The sequence below is a fragment of the Phytophthora ramorum genome (genome assembly GCF_020800215.1).
Source record: "Phytophthora ramorum isolate Pr-102 chromosome Unknown Phyram_PR-102_s0002, whole genome shotgun sequence".
NCBI classification, from domain to species: Eukaryota; Oomycota; class Peronosporomycetes; order Peronosporales; family Peronosporaceae; genus Phytophthora; species Phytophthora ramorum.
In genome coordinates, this window is record NW_027150648.1 from 872,347 (window position 1) to 897,435 (window position 25,089).

At 49.0% G+C, this 25,089-nt stretch overlaps 5 protein-coding genes across 5 annotated transcripts; 3 read left to right on the plus strand and 2 right to left on the minus strand.

Moving 5' to 3' along the window:
- Positions 1-1,823: 1,823 nt before the first annotated feature.
- KRP23_1747 (uncharacterized protein) lies at positions 1,824-2,984 on the plus strand (the record flags this gene model as incomplete). Its single annotated transcript, XM_067886404.1, has 1 exon — positions 1,824-2,984. The coding sequence occupies one exon, from the start codon at positions 1,824-1,826 to the stop codon at positions 2,982-2,984; it is 1,161 nt and encodes a 386-aa protein (XP_067749080.1).
- Positions 2,985-4,235: 1,251 nt separating this feature from the next.
- Positions 4,236-5,048, minus strand: KRP23_1748 (RxLR effector protein; the record flags this gene model as incomplete). Its single annotated transcript, XM_067886405.1, has 1 exon — positions 4,236-5,048. One exon carries the CDS (start codon positions 5,046-5,048, stop codon positions 4,236-4,238), a length of 813 nt encoding a protein of 270 aa, XP_067749081.1.
- Positions 5,049-9,079: 4,031 nt separating this feature from the next.
- KRP23_1749 (RxLR effector protein Avr1) lies at positions 9,080-9,841 on the plus strand (the record flags this gene model as incomplete). The annotated part of the gene is made up of 1 exon (XM_067896041.1): positions 9,080-9,841. The coding sequence occupies one exon, from the start codon at positions 9,080-9,082 to the stop codon at positions 9,839-9,841; it is 762 nt and encodes a 253-aa protein (XP_067749082.1).
- A 9,253-nt stretch (positions 9,842-19,094) lies between these two features.
- KRP23_1750 (uncharacterized protein) lies at positions 19,095-19,554 on the minus strand (the record flags this gene model as incomplete). Its single annotated transcript, XM_067886406.1, has 2 exons — positions 19,095-19,466; positions 19,549-19,554. The coding sequence occupies 2 exons, from the start codon at positions 19,552-19,554 to the stop codon at positions 19,095-19,097; spliced, it is 378 nt and encodes a 125-aa protein (XP_067749083.1).
- A 1,717-nt stretch (positions 19,555-21,271) lies between these two features.
- On the plus strand, positions 21,272-22,031 carry KRP23_1751 (uncharacterized protein; the record flags this gene model as incomplete). The annotated part of the gene is made up of 2 exons (XM_067886407.1): positions 21,272-21,554; positions 21,637-22,031. 2 exons carry the CDS (start codon positions 21,272-21,274, stop codon positions 22,029-22,031), a joined length of 678 nt encoding a protein of 225 aa, XP_067749084.1.
- Between the last annotated feature and the right edge of the window lie 3,058 nt (positions 22,032-25,089).

The window sequence follows — 25,089 nt, forward strand, 5'->3', positions numbered from 1 at the left end:
CTCAGCTAGACCAACACGAGCTATCCAGCATTTTTACGTTTGCGGCGCCCGTGTTTTACGTGAAGTGTACCTCCATACCGCCAGAGACGATGAAGCATGGGGGGCTTTGACCGACGTTCCAATATGATGGAGCATCGTTTGTAGTTAGCTTCCTGTTTTGATTATCTTCAGTTTTACTTCATTTTCTTCTCCAGCGCCATATCTACTATTTGCACCCAGAAAATCACAAAGTGCAAGTTGAGTTGCTCTATGCCAAAAGACTTCTGTTGCTGGATGAAAAACGGCATTCTAGGTGGAAGATGAGGAAGTATTTGACGAAGACGTTCCTGTTATATTTCAGCTCTACATACTGAACGGAGCGACCAAGTTCAGCTTTCCCAAAAACGTCAGAGCGGACCTCATCCGCTGGTTTGGCGTGAATCCAAGGGAAAATCCGACTGAAGAATATCTCAGCACTTTGAAGAAAATTGCGACACTGGACAAGAACTTGCAGCCACACAAGCCTGGAGTGGATATAAAGATTCCCGTGCGAATAGTTATTGGATTTACTTCGGACACTTCAGGAGGATTATAGCGTTGCAAGATGTTTAAAATGCTGAAAATGCGGTAAGGGAGGAATGGGGAGTTTATCAGCGGAGTGCGAAGGTCAAAGACGTCGAGCTTGGATCATTGCGATGCACATATGTGATGGAGCCAATAATTTTAGACCACGGCGACGCGGCGGTGCCTCCCTCAGTAGCCGACATGGTCATTGAGTTGATGCGCGACAATGCATGGTTGTCTCAAGTGCTCAACGCCCACGTGGACGCGGATCCAGAAAGTTATACTTTGATGAAACAGCAGGTGAACATTCGCCATCACTCCAAATCGGAGCCGTTGATATGAACTTTGACAACCAGCCTCCGAGCCCATGATTATGAGGCAATGTGTTCCGCTGTCGTGAACAATCAGATAACCAAGAATATTTCGATGTATGCGAATATAAATTCCAGCCTTGGTGGAAACAGTGGATACAAGTGGAAGGGACTTGCTTATGCCTTTTGAGCCCGTGAAAACTCGTCGCTGGAGTCTTTGGCACTCACTTCCATTGACACTGCCACCATCGAGGACATGGAGGGTTTTACTGCTATCCTGAATTCGGATCATCCCGAAGAAGTCCATTGTGGCTAAAGACAGAAGCTAAGACCGCACTTCTGAGTGCACTTCTTCCCCAGAGAGTTTCATTCAAGTTGTATAACAAACGGAAACGCGAGGACTGTGAGTCTATATTTCGCATTGGCGCACTGGATGATCCCGTACTGTCCAACATTTTTTGGTTCGCTGCTCATATTCTACGTCAGGTCTATTTCGACAAGCCTATCGGTAGAGCAAGCAGTCTTTTTGAGTTCGAAAATTGCCGCGCTCCAGTACCGATTTAATAAATCCGCAAAGGTGATTGCTCTCTTAAACATCCCTTTAGGGGATGTTTCATTGAACTTCAGCACGACACAATCAAAGATAGCAAGTTACTGTTAGCAAATTCTGGAGCATGAAAGGTGGTACATTCATAATATCACGGTCACCGACTTCGAGCTTGAGATTTCGAAAACTGGTTGATCTAACAAAGAATCCAACATCTCGCAACTTTGAAGAAATATCTCGATGAGAACCTTAGCTCCTTTGGGATCGATACCACAATTCTGGGCGAGTGGATGCCTCATTACCGAAACGAGCGCCTCTGTTGTGGAACTAAAGAGTCAATCACCCAACAATGGGTTGATTGACACAGCGACACCACATTTCAGTTAGTTTAGCCCATCAACCTCCTCACTTCACAATCTTATATGTCTCTGTCAGAAGTTGCTGCGGTGGATGCGGACGCCAGTGCTTCTTCGTCCCTGTCGCTCTTCGTCCTCTGCAGCCGCGTCTCGTCGTCCAAGCGGCAGAACGAGGTGCTGCAGCTGCAGCTTCTGGACGCCTCGACGCTGTTGGAGACCCAAGTCGCTCCCAGTCACAAACCGCGAGCGCTTGACTGCTCGGGCGTTGAATATGTCGCGGCAATCGAGACAGCGCTCAGTCCTTTAGCGAAGGACGAGGCACCTCGCTTCGAGCTCCGGTGGTCGAGAGACACACGGACGTTGACGCTCATGGAGCGCGCAGGGTTCGCTATGAAGTTCTCGAGTATTATTTTCCAGAGGTCAGACGACGAGGACAAGTGGAGGGAGCTGCTGCATCTTGTGGCGCAGCAGCAGAGAGAAAATGGGGAGAAACTAAGAGATACAGAGGGGAAAGTCGCGCAGCTGGAGACGCTGTTGAAGCAGAAGGAGGCGTTGCTGGACACGACGTTGACGCACAAGCAGAAGACGGAGGATACGTTGTTTGAAGGGTTTTGTGCCGTGCTGAACGCCAAGAAAGATGAGATTAAGAGACTGCAGAATGAGGTGGAGAGGGCTCAGGAGGTGGCGGCCTATGATATGCAATCGGATGCGAAGAGGAAAGTCCCTGCGAGGAAGAGAGCGAGGAAAAAACCAGGTGCGAAGCTCAAGAAGGTGGAGAAAGAAGATGAGGATGAAGATATGAGTGACGGGTCCAGTAAGGAGAGTGACGATGAGAGCACGGTGACGGAGGGGGAGGACGATAACGAGAGCGAAAGGAAGCGCACGAAGAAAGACGCTATTAGTGCCTACAGCCAGGTGCCAGCTCTACGCTCGAGCTCGGTGCAGATCAGCTCCGCGGAGGACCTGCTGTCGAGTATGGATGATATTATCAAGAACGAAGCGGAAGCGGATGAAGCTGTGCAGCGAGGTAGCAGCAGTCAGGATGTGAAGTCAGAACCAGTTGTGTCTGCTGGCAGTTCACGAACAAAAAGGGCTGCTACAGTGAAGAAGAAGGTAAGCCCTCCGCCCAAGCCGACACCTGAACCAGTGAAGCCGCCTCGTTCAATTCCACAAGTGGATGAACCGATGGACTCGGAAGAAGAAGATATCCTTGACATGCTATCGTAGCCAGGCTTTGGTATTATTTCACGAATGAAAGTCAGTTTTGCTCTAACAACTTGTGGGGTCTTGTGTCAGAAGAAATGTCTTGTTCAAGAGATGCCGACCTCGTGTCTGCAGCTCTGCAAGTTCCATCATATTGTACCGATCACCCTTTAGCTCCCCGTGTGAAACTCACGTTCCAAAGGCCAAGTCGCGCGCTAGCGAAACAAAATATGACTTGCAGGAAGATGATATCTCCAACAAGTTTATGAATGACCAATGGAGATGATAGAGTAGCGATGTACGACCAGAACACCCTTGCTGTTCATGCATATCTGATTATGATGCTGATGCCAGCACTATTGGCTGCCTTTGTACCTTTTGCTTTGGTCTCCCCATTTCGAGCATACCAACGAATTATTCTGGCTTACAAAACGAAACTCCTTTTTCTCCGCAACCGGACAATATTGTTTGGGGTTGTTATCGAGGAAGCCTTACCTATCGTTCCAGCAGCTACTATTTTAGTTTCGCCACTTACACGTAACATCGATGTTTACTTCTCGCGGCGCGAGTCACACTCGGCCACGATTTCTTCAGCGGACTTGCCCGTCGTCTCTGGAATTAACCCTTAGTACCAACTTCAGACCAAGTATGAAGAAGATGGCCAGCATCACCGGAAAACGGCACATACCGAGTGCATCCGTTACGGAGGTAGTACTCGATGCGATACCGGCAATGAGACTGGCGCGTGTATTTGGCCGATCTCCCTCGGCTTCTTCCGCTATGAGCACGCGTAGCGCACTACAGTTGGCACAGTCAAGTTAATACGGGATTTGTCGATGCGGTTCTGCGATAAGTGTGAATCAAATATATCGTTTGCCTATGGGATACAGATAACTAGCGGTGTTCTCGAAGCGAGGGAGGGCGTTCACCGCTGGAATAGGTAGCGTTCACGCAAATGAGTCCTTGAAGCATTACTGGGGTGAATGGTTTCTCTGAAATTTACCACCTCACAGGGGAGTAGCGTGACAACTGACCGGGTAATTATGGGCGAACTGCATTGCCGTCATCCATCCGGTGGCTGAAGAAACGAATGGGAAATGGATTAGTCCCTGGAAATTGTTTGTACAGGTAGGTGTCGAGGTCATCGTTGTGCTTTGGTGTTATTACCCCCTTGAAATTATGGCGTCAAATGGAGAAACTGTGTGCAATAGGTAATTGACGATTGACGTTTACAAGTCGATCGGCTAGCCCCTCAAAGCAAGCGGTTGCACAAGCTTACGCGTAGTAAGCTTTCAGGAATTTTTCGTATACCGCAAAGCTTGGACTCGAAGAGTCAGCAATTTGGTCGAGTTTGAGCGCCTTGTACACAGTCGTGGGCTGCGCTTCGAAGTTGACCCACCTCGTCACCAACTGATCCGTGTAACTCTTATAAAGCTTGAAGTATGGGCTATTCGGCGCTTGCGAACCGAGTTTATCGAGACCGAGAAGCTTGTAGGCGTAGGTCGGCGTCATATCCGAGTTCTCAACAAACGCCTTGGTAACCCTTGTACCGCTAGGTTGCTGGGCATAGAGGGCTTTCAAGTAGTTTCCGTATACCGCAAAGCTTGGACTCGAAGAGTCAGCAATTTGGTCGAGTTTGAGCGCCTTGTACACAGTCGTGGGCTGCGCGTCGAAGTTGACCCACCTCTCCACCAACTGGTCCGTGTATTTCTTATAGACCTTGAAGTTTGGACTCTCCTGCGCTCGCAGACCCAGTTTGTCGAGTTTCAGGGTCTGGTAAGCTTGGGTCGGTGTCATATCCGGGTTCTGAATCCACGACTTCAGCATCGTCTCATGCTTCTTGGCCAGCTTAGTGTTTTTGATCGTTGCAACAAACTTCATCCACCAAATCTTGAACGTGGTCATCATCCTGTCCTCGTCGGTACCATCATCAACCTCCGTTTTCAGCGCTGGGCGAAGGTGTCGAGAGATACTTTTGTCACTGATCACCTCAAATGATCGATCCGAAGTGCGAGCACTCGCCAGCGCAGCGTTGGTACTAGCGAGCAAGAGCGCCAAGGCCACAAGAAGCAGATAGTACGGCCGCATGGTCACTTAGCGAGTTCGTCTTCCCTGAAGTCCCGTGAGCGGTTGTTAGCGAGTTGTGGACTGAGCAGGTGAGTTGGAGGCCACCAATAGGAGTCCCATTGGGACAGCAGGTGAGATTTGTGCGGGCTGCACATCAACGATCTGTAGCCTTGGGAGAAAGAGCGCCTACGAACCTAGGTATTGGGCTGATCCCAGCAGGATTTATCCCATCAATTTCGTGAATAAATGGACAGCAAACGGCCAATTGTAGACACTTTTGCTTACATTTCGATTGCGCCTTACATGGTTGCACCAACTCGACAGATTCCCGGGGGGGGGGGGATAATACCCAACAGATTCATAAGCTGGTTCACAACTGATCTCTTTCCTATTCGCGGAGCTACACGTAGAATCGTGTCTAAACCCAACTAAACTTGTTTTGCCTCTATCGAGTCCAAACATGTGCACACCCAAATAAACGGGTCTGCATCCGAGGTTTAGTCGGGAAAATGCTTTGGGAATCGGTCCATTATTTATAATAAAGCATTATAATATAATCTACTATTAATTATTATAATACCGTGTTGCACTCAAATGAGTCCAGATGTTGGAAAGCCTCATAATCAAGATCTGCCGGATGAAGAAGGCTATGAAGCATATGCTGACCAGGAAAAGCAGATCTGAGCCAGCGATCGCCAAAACAGTATTTACAGCGTTTGGCATGGTTTTTAAAATGTAAACTTTACACTATAAAACCACGTCAACTCGCCACCGCATCTTTGCTGTTTTCACTTACCTCAACTCCATAATTTTGAGTCTTTATTAAATGAGGCCTTTCGCGGTACCGTCACTAGGATTCAGAACACGATTTCGGGAGAGATCGGCACTCGAACCGGCTTGGATCTTGTTCGAGATTGGCAACGTGTTTGCGCCGTATTGCTGCCGGTACTTTATTATTAATATTATTTTTTAAAATATAAAACAGCAACACCTCCCGCTGTTTCCACTAATTCTGTGTGAAGATCAGGGACAAAATGTTTATCGTTAACTTGCGCTGCAACACAGAATGACCTTCCTGATTTTGACCTCGTTTCTGAAATCTAGGCCCAACTTCAGACTCAAAATCTGAAAGAGGCTGAGTCGCAGTCGTTATTGCGCTACGAGTAAATTTACAAATAGTGGTGGCGACGTTACCGTTATGTCTCTAACACGGGAAATAACGTCATTTGGGTTAAGTTATTGTTTTAGCGTTACTTTAACACTGTATGATATTTGCAATAACATGAACATGGTGTAGCTATTTTTGTGCTTATGGCATTGTAGATGCCATACTTTTGCAAAGTCCGCTAAAGTCATTCTTGGCATCTTGTGCCACACTCTATAACTGCTCTGAGCTTCTTTTCTGGTGGATGGCTGTCGCCTCTGTCTGACGATTGCTTTGCGTTCTGTCCGAGCCGGAGGAGGTCACTGGTTCCACAGCTGAAGACTAGTCATTGTGGACAACGACTGGTACGGCATCTGCCACGCCGGGACGCCTGCCCCTACGCAGAAGGGGATCCCCAGTGCGCCGTGACGCCCAACGGCGCGACATCCCAGCCCATGGACCTCAAGGCTCTGCTGTCGGCGCCACCGTCTCGACCAACTCGTACGGACGTCACTCGAGTGACTCGTACTGTGACCTGAACCCTGCTTACTTCCACATCGCCGCTGTGACCCTACTCAGCAGTCTGAACTCGATCTTCATCGTTAATGTCACGGCCGGCTCGGAGATTTTAAGGTGTACGAGCAGACTGCCGTGTTCCTGGAAGAGGATGCCCAGACGGCCTGGAGGAGTAACCGTGGAGCTCGGCTGCTAAGAACACCGTGTACGTTAAGACTCGTCGTCTCTCGTGGATTTTCGAGAGGTACACTGATGGTCCTCTGGTGTCTTCGGGCTCGCACACGACAGGTGCTTATTACTACTACCTGCTTGAGATGGATGGCGCTGGAGCAATCACTGATGGTGCGTGGGTGTACGACGGAACTGGATACAACGAGTATATCTTTTCTACGCGTCCTACTACAGTACATTTTCAATCAACACTACAAATTCTGATCTTTGACAGGGTGCTTTCGGGTTTCGAGAGGGTCGATGGTGTGTGGAATATTGATTCGCTTGTAACTAAGGGCAATATTAACGCAGAAATGGACACCCATGGGATTACGGGCTGATCAAATAGAAGAGGCCTTCTTTGGGCTCACACTGCCTCAGACAGATTCCACAACATTTTTGGGAGGTGGCAGCTGCCAGGAAGGAGGTCATGCCTAGACACGCCAGTTGGCTGGATGAATATATCACTAAGTTGGTCAAGGCTGTTGGCGTCTCGGGGCTGCGCTCTACTTCCATGCGATTTGGAGGTGGCGGGTACAATACTTTGACGAAATGAACAACGTAACGGAGCAGTATCACGCGAAGACCTTTGCTAATAAGCTACGAGTGGGGTATCACACCATGCACAAACACATACAGGTGCCCAAACACATGAAACTTTTGGAGCAAGCAACGGCGGTTGTCGCTCAGGTCCTAGAGGAAGACCGCAACTGTATTCCCCAGCAAGTGCAAACGGAGGGGTGCAGCTACCTCCTTTTCTTCGATGGAGGCTCCAGAGGTAACCCAGAGCCGGGTGGTGCAGGGGCAGTTATGGTGCGCATTGGGGAGCATTCCGGGCGATATCAAGTGGTCTGGGTGGGGAGTATGTCGTACGCGGCCAAATCGACCACGAACAACGTTGCAGGAAATATGGGACTGTATGTGGGGTTGACGGCCTGCGGACAAGAGGGTTATTCCCTTGTACATGTGGCTGGAGATAGTGCCATGATAATCAGGCAACATCGGGCCAGACACCCACCAAAAGCAGTTCATTTAAAGACTGTATTGGCAAAGCAGACGGAAGATGGCGACGGTAGTGGTTCTAACATGAACCCACCACCGCAGAGAACACAATAAGATGCTCGACTGGTTGGCCAACCATGCCATGGACACGAAGCGGAGCTGGCAAACCACAATAGAAGCGGGTCGAGCATATCCAGCCCAATGGACACGAGTCAATGAACTGGCGGACGGAGACGTCGGGCATTGTCATTTGGAATATGGTGCAGCACACCAGACAAGGGATGCCAGTGCTGTTCCTTAAGGGACGGCCAGGTGAATCGATCTGCCAACAGCAGAGCGGTGCCCAAAAGCTGACGGCTGATCAAGAGGCAGCCGACAGAACGGACATAAGAGGTCGTTAGTGATAGAGCTAGATGACATCAATGTACCTCACTGAGAAACGAAATATTGATTCGCTTGTCGTCTGGGGTCGTCTTCGTCTTCCATCTTGCTGGAGGTGACTGAGACGTCAATGGCAAATTGGAAAATGTGATGCCTTCCTCCACTTCGCTTTAATACGAGATACCCCCCCTTCCACTGGCTGGGCAGACAATACCACCAACTTGATGGAATCACGTGGCCAGCGACAATAGTCCGGGTAGGTCAAGCTGGTCTGATCAGGAACAGGGATTCCCTGCCCTGACAGGCTGCCAGAGTCCCTGGCCCAGGGAACACCACGTCGTCCAGGAAGGCAGACTGTACGCCAACATGTTGTTACAATTCGCATTTGACCAGGAATGGTGTCTCCACGTAGTAAGTATAGGTTTGGTACACCCCTGAGCGCCTCCCTCCGATCGGTTTGAACGCCTCCCGGCGTCGGTCGAAGTCCGATCAGCGTGAATGCTCCCCTCCGACCAACTTGTAAGTTCCGTCCGCTGAATCAGCGTTGCTTATGGCAATATCATACAGCTTATATGTGGTCTTTCCAAATTTCAAGAATCCTGGTTCGGTGATTGGCTTGATCTTGACCAATGAGCAAGCCTGTGAATTGTGTGTTGTTATGAGCTAACATGTAAACAACTAACTCGGACACATATTAACCGTAAAACACATATCGTTATTTAGCGTTAAAAACAATAACGTCGCCACCCCTATCTCTGACAGTACTCCGAACGCCAGGCATTGCTTGTGTTCCTATCCCATGGGAGTTTCTCAAGTTCTATTGGTCACCGTCGTTGCCCTCATCGCCTGTAGCGATTTTGCTGGAGTCGTAGAAGCCTACCCGATCAAGCGCTCAGCGGTGACTTCGACTGACACTCTCACTCATGGCCACTCAATCGTCGCGGGAGGAAGATCGCTGCGTGTGGAACAAACAACAAACGTCGAAGACGGCGACTCCGAGGAGAGGGTGAATTTGTGGACAAAAATTTCCAAGCCTGTGAAACTCAAATTGTGGCGCTGGAGAGGCAAATCAGACGACTTTGTCAAAAGCGAGCTCGGAATGAAGGCCTTGTCAGGAGCAGCGCTTAAAGCGCATCCGAACTACCGTACCTACCTGAACTTCAAACTCGGCAAGTGGTACCGAAACGAGAAGCTTACCACGCTTGGTGCATGGGAGCGCTTGAAGCTGAGTGACATTCCTGTTGACAAGCTTCGCAGTACCGACGCCTACATGATCTACGTCCGCTATGTGAATATCTTTGACGATAATGCTATGCGAGCAGTGAAGGCCAAGCGCAAGACGCCCCCTCTAGTGAGTACTAATTTTGATAGCAAGGCGTCCAAGCTGGAGATGTTCGAGAGAGCGTGGATTTGGGGAGTGACTGAAAGATCCGACGATTACGTTTTAACGGCGCTGAGAATGAAGGGGGTATCAGAAGAGGAGGTGCTACACCACGCAAACTTCGGATATTATTACAGATATATGAAAACATCATTGGAAATGACGTATCTAAAGGGATAGATGCATCATCACACTGGTCAAAGTTCAGGTTAACTTAACTGTAAGTTATCCTCGACTTATTGCAACGCCGAGCATTGTTTTAGATACTTCGAAGTAAAAGTTTGCGAGTAGCTTTTGGTTTGATGGCCATTCCCGGGTCAAGCGGTTATGTAATATTTCGGCACAGTGCACCACAACCGCCTTCATTTTAAAACAGTCCTGCCGACTTCCTTCAGGTCACGTTGTCATGAGTGTTTGACGTCCCGAAACAAGAGATCTGGGCCATATGACACGCGTTATCGACGAGCTTCTGGACGTCTTCTCGCTGAAGTGGACACCTATACACACTCTGCGCCTCGTGTCGGCCATTGCAGTTTCTGCGCGCTCGAGAACCTCCGAGTCGTGACACAAGCTACAACGGCCCATTTTGAACGATGCGGCTTCTGCACAAGGTGATATGAGCACTCTCAACCCATTAAGCAAAGGGCTGGTGGAATATTTTTGTCGAGCGCACCAAGACAGTAAGTGCATCTTCAGCAGGAGGACATCTGGAAATTATGAAAGGGCTGCATGCCGACCACCGGAATTTGGGATTACTGGTACCGAGGTGGCATGGAAATTTGTGGCGCGATCTGGAAGAACGACGTTGAAGTGATCGAGTGGCTGAAGGTAAATGCTCAATCTGACCGAGAATACGCGGCAGAATTGCTGTTGGGGGCTGCTGCACAAGGAGATCAACGTCTTGTTGAGTGGATAAAGGATGCATCAGGTTGGAGCTGATGGAAACAAGAGGACGGCCCAGCACAAGTACCATTGGGGAGTGGCGCAGTGGATACTCATGCATTGCGAGCTGGAAGATCGGTCTGCTAATTTTGATCGTGCTGTTGGTGATGGATGTCTGTGGTTCCCGAAATGGGCTGTTGAAGAGGGAGTGGCAGGCGACCGTACCGGGACAGGGGTTGCAGCTGATCATGACAGTTTACAGAACGACAATGGCCACTGTGCTTGAGAATGCTGTCCAATGGAGATTTGAAGATGTTGAAGTGGCTTCATGAAAAAGACTGCAAAGGTTGTACCACTTCGGCAATGGATGGTGGTGCTGCTGGGGAGGACTTTCTAGAAGTTGTGCAGTGGTTTCGTGTTACCCATAGTGAGGGTTTGTACACGTACAAAGGCGACGATGGATGGAGCAGCACAAAACGGGAATCTGACTGTAGGAGCGTGGTTGCATGAACATCGTTCAAAGGTGTAAGGACTGAGACGTGACGAGCACGTCAAGGCCCGCATATCCAAACTACAGCATCCACTACTACGCAAAGACATGTGGGTAAGTAAGGACCATGCACTGTGGTGCATGATCTCTGTCGTACACATTTACTTTTGTATAGCGCACGTCAACCCACTTCAACTTGAAGTGGATTGACCAATCAAATTCATTCATTTTAGCACCGCCTTGGGCACTGCTCAGACGGCCGGCCACAGGGCCTTAACCAACTAATATCACTTTGCAATTTGCGTCTAACCACCTACACGCTTCCACATCGCGGACTACCTTCACTCGCGGCCTTCTACTAGCTCAAGCCTTACATCTGGTAGCACTTACGGTCATTTTCGCTGGGCAAGTGGTCAGAAGATCTTCAATCGACCGACTCGACTCGCTACTTCGGCTTTCAGCTCGACTACTGCTACAGTATCCGGGTTAGGGTTACTGATTTCGCATTTACTGCTACTTTACGTGTTCTCTGACTTAGCGGCATTAACGCTTTTCGCTAGCCGTATAAAGTCTTGCATAATCGACATTAACGCTTTTCGCTAGTCGATTACGCTAACTAGCCTCACGCTTTTTGCTAACGGTTAGTTATCCGAAGGATTTGTACCTTCTTTTTTTTTAACGCTTTTCGCTTCACTAGTCACCTTCCCGCACGTAAGCCTAGTATATTGCGGAAACCTTTGGCCTTGTATGACCAAGGTGAACAACAAAAAAAGTAAAAACCTCAACTCAAACCCAGACCCTAATCTACAAGCAGTAGATCGACTTCGTATTAAGGGATTAAACTCAGTTAATCGCCTTGCAAGCTTAACTCACCACTTACAAGACCAGGAGAAGAGTTTTCACTCCAAGTCCGAGCGTATACTTTATCGAGAAGCTTGCCGTATCCTAAGTTTACAAGTGGTGCGTATTCATAACACACTCACTACTGTATTCGACCGTGAACTTAAGGAGAGCTCGCGTAAAAGAGCACTTGAAGAGGCTCAAAAGGAAGAGCTACTTGTTCAGGGTTTCGGTCAGAAGAAATCCAATCACAAGGCAAAGCGCCAACGCTTGAATTAGCGCTAAGTAGCGTTGTTTAAGTGTTGTTTTAAAAAAAATTCGCATTGTTTTAGTGTAATTGCACTTTGGCTCAGCCAATCAGTAGTTACCTAACCCCCAGCACCCGTATAATGCCGAATTTGAGAATCCGCGTAATTTCCAGTCGTATCCTGAATTTTCGCGTAATTTTCGAGTAAACTTTGGCGTAAGCTTCGGGTATTTTTCTAGTCTATGCCTAAGCGTACTGCTCGCGAGTGGGAAGAAGATCAGCAACATCGTCGCATTCTCACCATTGAACAAGCCGTTCAACGCTTTCACAGTTCGTGCTGCTATCTATTTGCAGTACGAGGTTACTTGCTTGACGGAACATCTCCGTGAAGTTTTCTTTCCGTTTTTCGAAACTCACCTCGACCGTGTTATCGATACTGGGTTTGGACAGTTTCTCTACGAGATCGTCGACAACTTGAACACCTGTGTCAACCGTATCGACACCGAAGTTCGTGCTTTCGTTGATCGCGTTATCAGCATCAAGCGCGCCCGTTTCGAGTAGCTGTCGACAATGTCGTTATAGCTCTAGTTCAGTAGCTAGCAGCTGTACATTCGTAGCGTAACTTTAATCAGCTTTTAGCTCAAGTTACACTATCATGACTTCGTTAAATCCTGGCGGAAGGTCTGCTGACCGTCTGACACAGTCTGTGGTCGAAATGGTGCAGAAGCAACAAGCACTAATCGACGTTTTGACTTCGCAACGCAAGGAAGTCAAAATTGAAGGTATAAGCCTACCTCGCTTCTATGGAAACATGGGTGACTCGGTTGAATTGTACTTCGACCAAGTTATTCATTACTTTGAGGCGAAGAACATTAATTGGCAAGATGAGAATCAGAGTAAGCGCATCATTGCCATGATGACTGCCAATTTCAGGGGAAATGCTGCTGCATGGTACATGCTTTGCAGGGATTCCATTAGTGACGTTCAAGACTTGATCCAGAAGCTCACGAAGGAATTTGTTCGTCCGGATCTTCAGGAGCGCCTTCGAGATCGATTGTACAGTCTCAAGCAAAAACGTTGTTCTAGCTTGGAGGACTACATCTCTCGGTTCCGCGTTGCTATCATGCAAGTCAAGGACATGAGTGAGCTTGACAAGATCACGTACTTCATTCGAGGTCTTGTTAGCCCCACGAAAGAAGAAGTTCAGTATCGTCGTTGGACGACGGTATCTGAGGCTCTCTCAATTGCACTCGAGTATGACAGATCGCACTTTCGTGCTGGTCCGTTTGAGAAGAATCGTTGGACACCTCCAAGATCTTTTGGACGTTCCAACTCCACGTCATTCGCTCGTTCCAACACGGCTCCACAGCGTCCTGCTGAGAATGAACCTGAGCCTATGGAAATCGACACTGGTCATGTGCATAACCCCCGCTGTGACAATTACCGTCGACCTGTTCAGAACAATAACCGCAACAGTGGCAACCCGAAGAAGTGTCGGTATTGTAAGAAGCCTGGTCACACGATTGAACAGTGCTTCAAGCTTCAAAATCGACAGACGCATGGAACGAACAACAGCTATCAGTCTGACACTAAGCGTGGTCAGTTTGCTGTTCACACTTTGGCCACTGAGAATCCAGAGTCCGTTGAAGTTGTTGAGATAAATGATCTCAACGCTGCTACCATCCAGTCACTACGAGCTCCGAATGAGTTGATGCGGAAGCCAGGTCTGTGTGAAGGCAAACGTGTTACCATTATGTTAGACACGGGAGCCACATGCACTGTCATTCGTCCTGGATTGGTGGATACTATCCCTGACACCATGATCTCTCAAGTCACCTTGTTTGACGGAAGCACAACGAAGAAACGTGCCGTTCACAAGGGCAAGGTCACTATTGAGATGGATGGTTATTGATTCAGAGACTTAGAGGTCCTGGAATGGTCTATGAGTCCTGAACACGATGTCATTCTCGGAAAACCTTGGTTTACCAAGTACCAACCAATTATTGATTGGCGTACTCATTACCTGCAGTTCAAACCGCAAGGAATGAAGCCAGTGTTGCGCAAGGTGGAAGTATCTGGTGCTGAGTTCAAAGCCAAAGCTAAGCGCCATGACTACGATGAGATTTACCGCGTCAAAATTACTCCAGCTCAACCCGTCACGGAGGAACCACAAGAAATTGTGCCTCTCCTTGATGAGTTTGCTGACGTGTTTCCAGACGTTTTACCCGATGGGTTACCTCCTCATCGACGCGTGGAATTCGAGTTCAACATGAAGTCAGATGCTATGCCAAGCACACGCGCACCTTTTCGGCTCTCGAAGACAGAACAAGATGCCCTTGATCTGTTTGTCGAAGAAAAGTTGAAGAAAGGTTGGATTGAACTATCCGATTCACATTGGGTCTCCAACATCTTTGGTATCCCGAAGAAAGACCCGAAATCAGGGAACAACTTTCTCGAGCTGAGTGGCTACGGTCGGGAAACGTCACGTAACCGATTCGTTGGGTGATTGATTATCGTTGGCTAAACTCGCAAACGATCATCGCCAGAATTCCACTCCCAAGAGTTGACTAAACATTTGACAAGATGTATGGATCTCGCGCAAGGTTACCATCAGATGAGGATTGCCTTGAAAAGTCGTCAGTACACAGCGTTCCGCACTCATTCTGAGACCTATCAGTGGTGTGTTGCGCCAATGGGTCTTGCTGGAATGCCAGGTGTCTGGTCACGTCTTATGCGTGTCCTACTAGGCAAATATCCGTTTATCGTGGTGTATCTGGATGACATTTGTGTATTTTCCAAGAACATGAAGGAGCATCTGCAGCATCTCCGCACGCTCTTCGAAGTGTTACGCAGAGAGAAGCTGTACTGTCATCGCTCGAAGTGTCATTTTGGGCAGAATCAAGTTCAGTTCCTGGGTCACACCGTGTCAAGTCAAGGTATTGCGGTGGATTCCAAGAAAACTGAAGTGATCGCCAATTGGCCAATTCCCATGAACCAAAAGCAATTGCAAAGCTTTTTGGGTCTAGCAGGCTACTACCGTCGCTTCATTTACAACTACGCGACAATCGCCTTACCGTTTGGACCTCTAGTCAAGAAGGACCATACCTGGAATTGGAATGAAGAGCATGATACCGCCTTCAGCAAGCTAAAATCAGCATTGCAATCCGCCCCAGTCCTGACTTTACCGGATCTCTCTCTTCCGTTCATCGTGACAACCGATGCTTCAGGATATTGTGTGGGTGGAGTACTTTCGCAAAAGCACAACGGACACGATCATCCGTTAGCTTTCCTCTCCAAGAAGTTGGGTGTGCACAAACAAAATTGTCCTACCCACGAGAAGGAACTCTATGCAATTAAGCTGTAACTGGAAAAATGGCGTCATTACCTCTGTGGTCGTCATTTCGACATCTACACGGACAACAGTGCATGTCAGTGGTTGTTACACCACCCGAAGGTTTCTTCGAAGCTTGCACGCTTCTTGACCTTCTTTGCTCAGTTCGACTTCACCCTGCATCACCTGAAAGGATCGATGAATGTCGTAGCTGATGCACTGTCCCGTCCTCCAATGGATTCAACTCCGACTGCGTTGATATCACCACAATTGGCTCCGCCTCTTGTCTGCACAATCAGTTTTCATCATTGTGAGTCTGAAAGTGATAAACTGACATCGAGTTTTCGCGTAATTAGCAATCTACGCACAGTCAATGCTTCGCTATCGACTCCAGACAATCAAATCGCGACGGTTCCAGCCTCACAGTATGTTGCGCGTTCCGCTATCAATACGATCAGCTTTTATACGTGTACACCGCAGTGTGCCAGTTTTGGATCAGGCTACCGTGCACAGCACCATGATGGGGACTCCCAGAAGGTGAATACGACCATGATATCTGCAGCTCTCTCGCCTGTTGAATTTTTGGGGGAGGAGATGGCGGATGTTTCTACTGGTCACATCGCCTTACATGATCTTTCCGATGGTTATCTCTACACTCCTGTTCAAGATGCAAAGATTGCCACATCAGTTGTGCACATGCAACACGCAAGTTCGCTAGGATGGACTTCGAATCTCAAAGAAGAGTTCATCAAAGCCTACCGCACTGATCCCGGATTTCGTGACAAGTATCGTAGTCCGCATGATCCATACATACTCAAGGATCAATTGCTTTATGTGCAATTCACGGACAACAAGGAGTCCAAAGTGATGAGACTTTGTGTCCCGAGATCGCAGCGCAATCATCTAAGGACGAAGATTATTGAGCAATTTCATGATTCCAGTATTGCCGCGCACCCAGGAATTCGTCGTACGTACCTCCGTATCAAGCAATGGTACTACTGGGCGTCGCTTCATGAAGACGTTTCCGATTACGTGCAAAGTTGTAAAACATGCACATGTTGGAAGCACAGCAACGCCAAGAAGAATGGCAAGCTGATTCCAATTCCGATTCCTAAGGAATGTTGGGAAGTCGTCTCCATGGATTTCGTTACTGGATTGCCAGAATCAGATGGCTATGATGCTATCATGACCATCGTGGACAAGTTGTCCAAGCGTCCGATCTACTGTCCCGTTCACACTACCGATGATGCCAAAGAAATCGCTCATTATTTCTTCGACAACGTCGTTCGGCATCATGGAGTGCCTGCAGTGGTCATCAGTGATCGTGATCCCAAATTCACATCGCGATTTTGGAAATCTCTCGCGCAGGTCATGGGTATACAATTGAATATGACAACGTCGTCCCGCGCTCGAACGTCAAAACCTGGTACTAGAAGACGCACTTCGTTGCATGGTCTCGTATCATGGTGATGACTGGGCTGCCAAGTTGGGGACGATTGAGTATGCTCATGCCACGCTAGTTAGTGCCTCTACAGGACTTTCGCCATTTGAAGTAGACACAGGGCGTAAGGAACGCAATCCCTTCGGAACTTTTCCTACGCTGTCTACCACAGTTCAAGTACAACAAGGACTGTCTGAGTATGCAAACCGCTTCAAGGATGAACGTGACAAGATAATTGGCAAAGCCAAGGAGCACCTACTCAAGGCTCAAGCATCGCAAAAGAAGTACTACGATCAACACCATAGCAATGTGCAATTCAAGGAAGGAGATTTGGTTATGCTGGATACACGCCGTATTCCACTCAAGCATGCTGCGAAAGACATTGAAGTCAAACGTGCAAAGTTAGCCGCTCGTAAAGTTGGTCCGTTCGTTATCAAGCGCATGATCAACGACAACGCTGCTCGTCTGATTTTTCCACGCAGTATGAAGTCGCTGAACCCTACTTTCAACGTAGACGTTCTGAACCATTACGTCTCCTACCCGGACAAGTTTGAGACTCGTGTTCTTCCGAAAGCATCTCACATCACCACGAATGAAGACACTGGAGAAGACCTCCACATTATCGAGAAACTTCTACGCAAGCGTAAGTTCAATCGCAAGACTGAGTGGCTTGTCAAGTGGCATGATCTCCCAGACCACGAATCTTCGTGGGAACTCGAGAAAGACATCAAGCACGTCTCTCACTGAAAAGTTTTCGTCGACGACTTCAAGCGCCGTCAACATGAAGTCAAACCCGGGAGGATGTAAGGACCGAGACGTGACGAGCACGTCAAGGCCCGCATATCCAAACTACAACATCCACTACTACGCAAAGACAAGCGGGTAAGTAAGGACCATGCACTGTGGTGCATGATCTCTGTCGTACACATTTACTTTTGTATAGCGCACGTCAACCCACTTCAACTTGAAGTGGATTGACCAATCAAATTCATTCATTTTAGCACCGCCTTGGGCACTGCTCAGACGGCCGGCCACAGGGCCTTAACCAACTAATATCACTTTGCAATTTGCGTCTAACCACCTACACGCTTCCACATTGCGGACTACCTTCACTCGCGGCCTTCTACTAGCTCACGTCTTACAAGAGGGGGCAGCACTCAAGGGACGGACAAGGCAGCGAGTTATGGATTTCTAGAGGTCGTTAAGTGGCTGCACGCTCACCGAAGCGAGTGCTGCACATTTGCAGCAATGGACGGCGCTGCTGAAAGTGGTTTATTTAGCTGCAATCGCTTGGTTGAGTGGGAATAGAAATGAGGGATGCACACCTGCAACCATGGATTTGGCCGCTTATACAGCAGAGGCCAGTTAGAAATCGTGGAATGTTTGCATGCGAATCGAGCTGAAGGATGCAGTACGGTAGCAATGGACACTACTGCAGGCAGGGGTCACCTTGAGACTGTGAAGTTTTTGTATTCCAAGCGCACAAAATGATGTTCTACTCGCGCCATGGAAGTGCTTGCAGTGCCGGGCATCTCGAAGGATCCACAGACATCGAGCCGAGGGTTGCAGTCCTGTAGTAATAAAAGAGGCTGTGTCCCGAGGAAACTTTGACATTGTGCTGCATCTGTCTGTATGCAGAGAGAGGTGTAGAATATCGATCCCCCAGCATGTATTTTGTCGGCTGCTCGAGTAGGAATCATGGAATGGCTACTGCGGTACTGCAAACACCAACTGGATGACTGCGAGTTTCTGGCTGACAGCTCACATTGATATGGCTGAGGGGAACGGAGTTTCGTTTTGTAAGCCATAATAATTCGTTGGTATGCTCGAAATGGGAAGACCAAAGCAAAAGGCACAAAGGCAGCCAATAGTGCTGGCATCAGCATCATAATCAGATATGCATGAAGAGCAAAGGTGTTCTGGTCGTACATCGCTACTCTATCATCTCCATTGGTCATTCATAAACTTGTTGGAGATATCATCTTCCTGCAAGTCATATTTTGTTTCGCTAGCGCGCGACTTGGCCTTTGGAACGTGAGTTTCACACGGGGAGCTAAAGGGTGATCGGTACAATATGATGGAACTTGCAGAGCAGCAGACACGAGGTCGGCATCTCTTGAACAAGACATTTCTTCTGACACAAGACCCCACAAGTTGCTAGAGCAAAACTGACTTTCATTCGTGAAATAATGCCAAGCCTGGCTACGACAGCATGTCAAGGATATCTTCTTCTTCCGAGTCCGTCGGTTCATCCACTTGTGGAATTGAACGAGGCGGCTTCATCGGTTCAGGTGTCGGCTTGGGCGGAGGGCTTACCTTCTTCTTCACTGTAGCAGCCCTTTTTGTTCGTGAACTGCCAGCAGACACAACTGGTTCTGACTTCACATCCCGACTGCTGCTACCTCGCTGCACAGCTTCATCCGCTTCCGCTTCGTTCTTGATAATATCATCCATACTCGACAGCAGGTCCTCCGCGGAGCTGATCTGCACCGAGCTCGAGCGTAGAGCTGGCACCTGGCTGTAGGCACTAATACCGTCTTTCTTCGTGCGCTTCCTTTCGCTCTCGTTATCGTCCTCCCCCCGTCACCGTGATCTCATCGTCACTCTCCTTACTGGACCCGTCACTCATATCTTCATCCTCATCTTCTTTCTCCACCTTCATGAGCTTCGCACCTGGTTTTTTCCTCGCTCTCTTCCTCGCAGGGACTTTCCTCTTCGCATCCGATTGCATATCATACGACGCCACTTCCTGAGTCCTCTCCTCCTCATTCTGCAGTCTCTTAACAGAGAGTCTCCGTAAGAACTGGGCAGACAAAGGGGGTTCTTGCAAAGTGAAAAAATCCGGAAAATTACCAATTGGTGTCAAACTTGGCACACATACTCACCTTTCCGTCTTCATCAACATGGTCACGTGTGGTGTATCAAACCTGTTCCGTTGTCCTTCATATCGGCGTCCAGATGAATGCATACTCTTTGCTATATTAAATGACGTTGTGTGCATTTTGAGGGGTCGAAATGTCATTCTTTGTGTATCTTTGGTGTGGAAGCCAGAGAAGATGGTGGCACCGTGAATACTGGTCCTTCTGGTGCTGAGTGGACAGACGCTCACGAACGAGGTGTACCGTGTGATGGATAATATGGGTTGGAGACCACCTGGACACGCGCCTCATGGCAATCCCGTGCCAAACTCAGGACGTCGCGAGAACCCGAACTGGGACAATTATTGCGAGAAGTGCCACGAGTGGGGACATCCTGAGGAGAACTGCTAGAAGGACATCAAGTGTGACCGCTGTCAAGAATTGGGACACCCTACTCACATGTGCCGCACACAACAATGCGACAGCTGTGGCAAGCTGCATCAAGGAAAGCCGTGTGAAGACTGGAAAGCGTTGGAAGACCTAAAGAAGATCGCTCGCCAAGGCGCACTCAAGGACCTGCCAAGCCACATCCTGGATAAACTCGTGGATGGCGAGGCCAGTACTGGGAAGCCGTTAAACCTCTAAGCCCGCTGGATGGGGATCCAGTACGCGTCGGGCAGAGGAAGGCCCCAGAATTGTGTGTCCTAGTGTTTGTAGGCCCAGAGCTGAGAAGAAGATTCCAAGATAACCAACAATGCATGACAACTTTGACTCAAGATCCGACTTTACATCTTAGCCAACCGAATCCAGACTACATGGATCCTGATACCACTGATGAAATCGTGGAGTACAGGCTTTATCCAGGACAACGGTATTGTTGGTGGGAAGATCACAGGCTGGAGTCGAAGAAGCGTGATGTAGTGATGGTGCACAGTGCAGTTAACGACTATCGGACAAAGATTCTCCTTGATACCGGGGCGACCGTGAGTATTGTGAGTCTTGACTTAGCGCGTAAGTTAGGACTCAAGCTCCAGACGCACAAACAAACGAAGATTTTTGGAATGGGAGGAGTGCCGACGTACAGTTCTGCTAGTGCCCAGGTGAAGATTACTCTCGGTCCGAGAGTGGTGTACATCCTGGATGTCTGGATTGCGAATATCGGTGAAGGGATTGATGTGCTTCTTGGAGTTGGCTTCATGTATGCGGCTGGGATCCGGATCAGTGTTCGTGAAGGATTAGTCACGCTCCCTGACGAAGAAACGATCGGATGTGTGGATGGTCGTCATAACGGCGATTGGGTGTGGAGATTTACCAATACATGCTCAACGTTACATGTACTTACGCCCTGGTGAAGATTCAGTTGTACGTATCCAGTATGGTCAGGCTAACCCGCAATCTACGGTTGTGTGGGCTGGACGTGGTGATCAATGGGTAACGCAGATTATCTACGCTGCGAAATCCTGGCCTATTGCTGTGCGAGTGGTAAATGTTTCGACCAAAATACTCTGGATCGACGACAAGATGCCTTTAGCCAGGATTGTGGAGTACGGTCCCTTTCCGCAAGCCGGTCGATTTGTGCGGCCTGGATCTCCAGCGTATCGTGAATGGCAAAGCCTCATTCAGGAAATTGTTTCGTCGCGGGATGCCAAGATTCGTGCTAAACGTCTGGCTGAAATCCGGGAAGCGTTTGACTCGCCGTACACTAACACCAACACTCCAAAGTACAAGTGGCCAACAAAGTTGTTGACGCGACCGATGGATGGTCCGAACAGAGCGCAGATGGTGAGGTTACAGCCTGCATCAGGTACGCGTCGAGTGCGTTTCGCCCAGGACGCCGCTACCCAAACTGAAGTCGATCCTGAAGAGAACATTGTTCTCATGCGTAGTGTCGGAGTGGATGCCAGTGACCTTGTTTGATGGTTCCAGTGACGGCATTATGGAGGCCGTGCCCTGTGGTGAGAATAACCCAGAATGCACGACATTAGAAGTCGCAACGGATGCTGAAAACTTGGATCACGGTTCAAAAGGTTGCTACAACCTAGACGCTAATGATTCCCTGGATCTGCCGGTGTCAGTCATGACTGGCACGCCCATGGACAAGCTCAAGGAGGAGTATGACTGCTGTATGCGAGTTACTATTGAGGAGCTTGACTTCGAGCCAGCAGTTTACATGTGCGAGAGCAGTGAAACCCTGTCTCACTTACGAGACCAACTGGCCTTACTTCCTGACTTGCAAGATTTGTCTCTGGTATTGAGGGGGCAGATGTCGGCGATCCAGTGAAGTCCACGCCTGAGATGGTCAACAAGTTTAAACGAATCCTGAAGTAGCATCGTAAGATCTTCCTTGGTGATGGTCATGCTGCTCCTGTTCGTGGAGTGGTCTGTGACGTAGATGCCGGTGATGCGAAGCCTGTTGCTCAGCGCCCAAGATCCATCGCGCCTCACTTGATGCTCAAAGTGTACAAACTCCTGAAAACACTCTTGGAAACCGGACTTATTGAGCATTCTAAATCGCAGAGGGCATCACCGATCCTGATCGTTCTGAAGAAGAATGGGATTGACATCAGGATGTGCATCGACTATCGTGTGGTGAATGAGTTTATCAAGTTACTGCACTACCCTCTGCCACTCATTGACGACTTGCTGATTGGTTTTGAGTCGGCCATGTGGTTTATGAGTCTGTATATGGCAATTGGATTCTGGGCAGTCTTAATGACCGAGCGAACCAAGCTGATCTCTGCGTTTGTGTGTCCGTTTGGGCATTTCGAATGAGTCAGGATTCCGTTCGGTCTAAAGAACGCCCCACTCATTTACCAAGCAGTCATCAACAACTGTCTGTGGGGATTTGTTCGCCTAGATTCTGAGGAAGAAGTAAAGATGGATCCTGATGTACTTGATTTCCTGAAACTTGATTCTCTGAGAGCCAGGAGTCCTGACAGTACTGAATGGGATTTCTCGATTCTAACGGATAAGATGACAGTCTTTCAGCGTAACATCCCAGCCCCACCTCAGATGGGCCCTGTGCTCGGGCGCAGCTCGTTCATTGACGACATTGCTCACGGTGCACCAACATGGGACCACCTGTGTGAAGACTTAAACGCTTTACTGTTTCGGTTACGCTATTGGAATATCTCTGTGACTCTACCCAAGAGCGAATTTGGCAAGTTGTCCATCCCGTACCTCTCGCATGAAATTAGTGCTGAAGGTATCCGCGCGAAGCCAAAGATTGCGAAGGGAGTCGAGGATTCGCCGTTCCCGAAGACACTCAAGGTCTTTCATGGGAAGTCTGAATTACTATAATAAGTTTATCGAAGACCTCCCCGTGATCACAGCTGTCCTATATGAGCTGACGGACGAACAGATACGTGCTGGACGAGACTTGTCGAGAGCCAAGGAAGCGTTTGAGATCCTGAAGCGCAAGATTGTATCGACTCCACAACTGCGGCATCCTGACCGCACACGACCATTTGTGATCATCACGCATGCTAATCAGTGGGCAGCGTCTGCGGTACTAGGCCAAGAGTACGACGGAGTCATTCATCCGGTTCGCTTCACGGGGCGCGTCCTGAACGACGCTGAGCTGAGATACCAGCTCGCCGAGAAGGAAGTGATTTCAATCATGCGAGTCCGAGAAGTGTTCAGGAATCTGGTGGAACACAGTCCAAAGATCGTAGTATACACCCGATATTCTGTGCTGAAGTGGCTACTGACATCCAAGTCGGCAGACGGTAAAAACGTCAAGTGGGGTGTAATCCTGTCACACTGGAATCTGGAGATCGGCAGAGTGCAACGTGATGAAGACGGACTACCTGCCATCCTAGATGCAGGAATCACACCCAGAGAACACCTGGACGAAGTCGCGGAGAATTTGATCCCGGCCAAAGGTCGAGTCGCACCAAAAATTCCCATTAGTCTGGAGTTGGTGGGTGCTGACTTTGAAGGCCACATCCTGAGTTTCGACGGTGCAGCCAAGACGTCTACACGCCGTGGCAGTTGCGGATGCATTCTGTGGCGCCTCCCTGGATGGAAGGTCCTAGATGCACAAGGATTTGTTTTGGAAGATGTGACCGTGAATGATGTTGAATACAACGGGCTGCTCAAGGGATTGAACATGGTGTTAGAACATGACATCCAGGAGATCGTTGTGGTCGGCGATTCCAGGATCATCATCCAGCAAGCACAAGGCTTGATCAATTGTCACCAACCAAACCTACAAAGGAAACTAGCTGAGTATGAGGCTCTGAGACCAAGATTTAAGTCCGTCAGACTGGTGCACGTGAAACGTGAATTCAACCAGGCGGCAGACTACTTGACATCTAAGACGCTACTACTTGACGAATCCTGGAAGGTTGAGGACGAGGGCGAGCTGACACACTTGCAATTGGTATCCAAAATCCACAAGAAGCTAATGAAACCCGCTCAAATCCTGAATGCGGGAGTGTAGGACGACAACGACCAGGATGCTGATTCCATGAATCTCCCTGGACCAGACTCTGCACCTCTACCACTGGCCGCCAAGGTGCTTGTTGCCGTAACTCGTGCATGAGCTCAGGGTGAACCAGACCAAGGCGATGTGATGGGCCCGATCGAGTACCATGCGGAACGATGGCAACGTATCAAGCTGCATCAAGATGAGGACGCTTTCCTGATGCAACTCAATCATTTCATGAAGAGTGATGTAACAGAGATGTCGCACGCCCAAACCAGGAAGCTCGCCAAAGTCGCCGATGATTTCGTGCTTGACTCTCGGGAAGTCATCTACCGCCTGAGTCGGTCTACCAGAGATCGCCCACGTGACATGGTCGACGAACTCAGACTAGTCGTGCCAAGGAGTCTACATTCTGACATGCTGCACTACGCACACGAGGATTTCCAAGGTGGACACCAAGGGATCACGCGGACGTATGAGAAGCTTCGTTCTGAATTCTACTGGTCCGGTATGTATGCCGATGTCGAGAAATTCGTCAAGGAATGTGCGACTTCTGTGAAGACTTGCCACCAGGATGCGACTTGGACTCCCGAATGCCAGACGTATTGGTCAAGTTCAGAATGACAGGATTGGAAATCGGAGGCTTGGGAACTGGAACAGCCAGACGAGACGCAGGAATCGCTGTAATTGGAGCCTTGCGCTGATCCATAGCCGTGATGTTGACGACGGTGTCCCAAGCAGATGGAGAAACGCAGCCATTCACGCAGTGTACGAACAAGTCATGCAGCCGATCCCAGTTGCCGGAGACATCAGCGTGCTTCTGCATGAAGGCGGACAGCGTCCAAGGATCCATGGTACTGTCGTCCAGACGCTTTTGCTGCGACAGGACGCCCTTGTAACACAGTGCGTC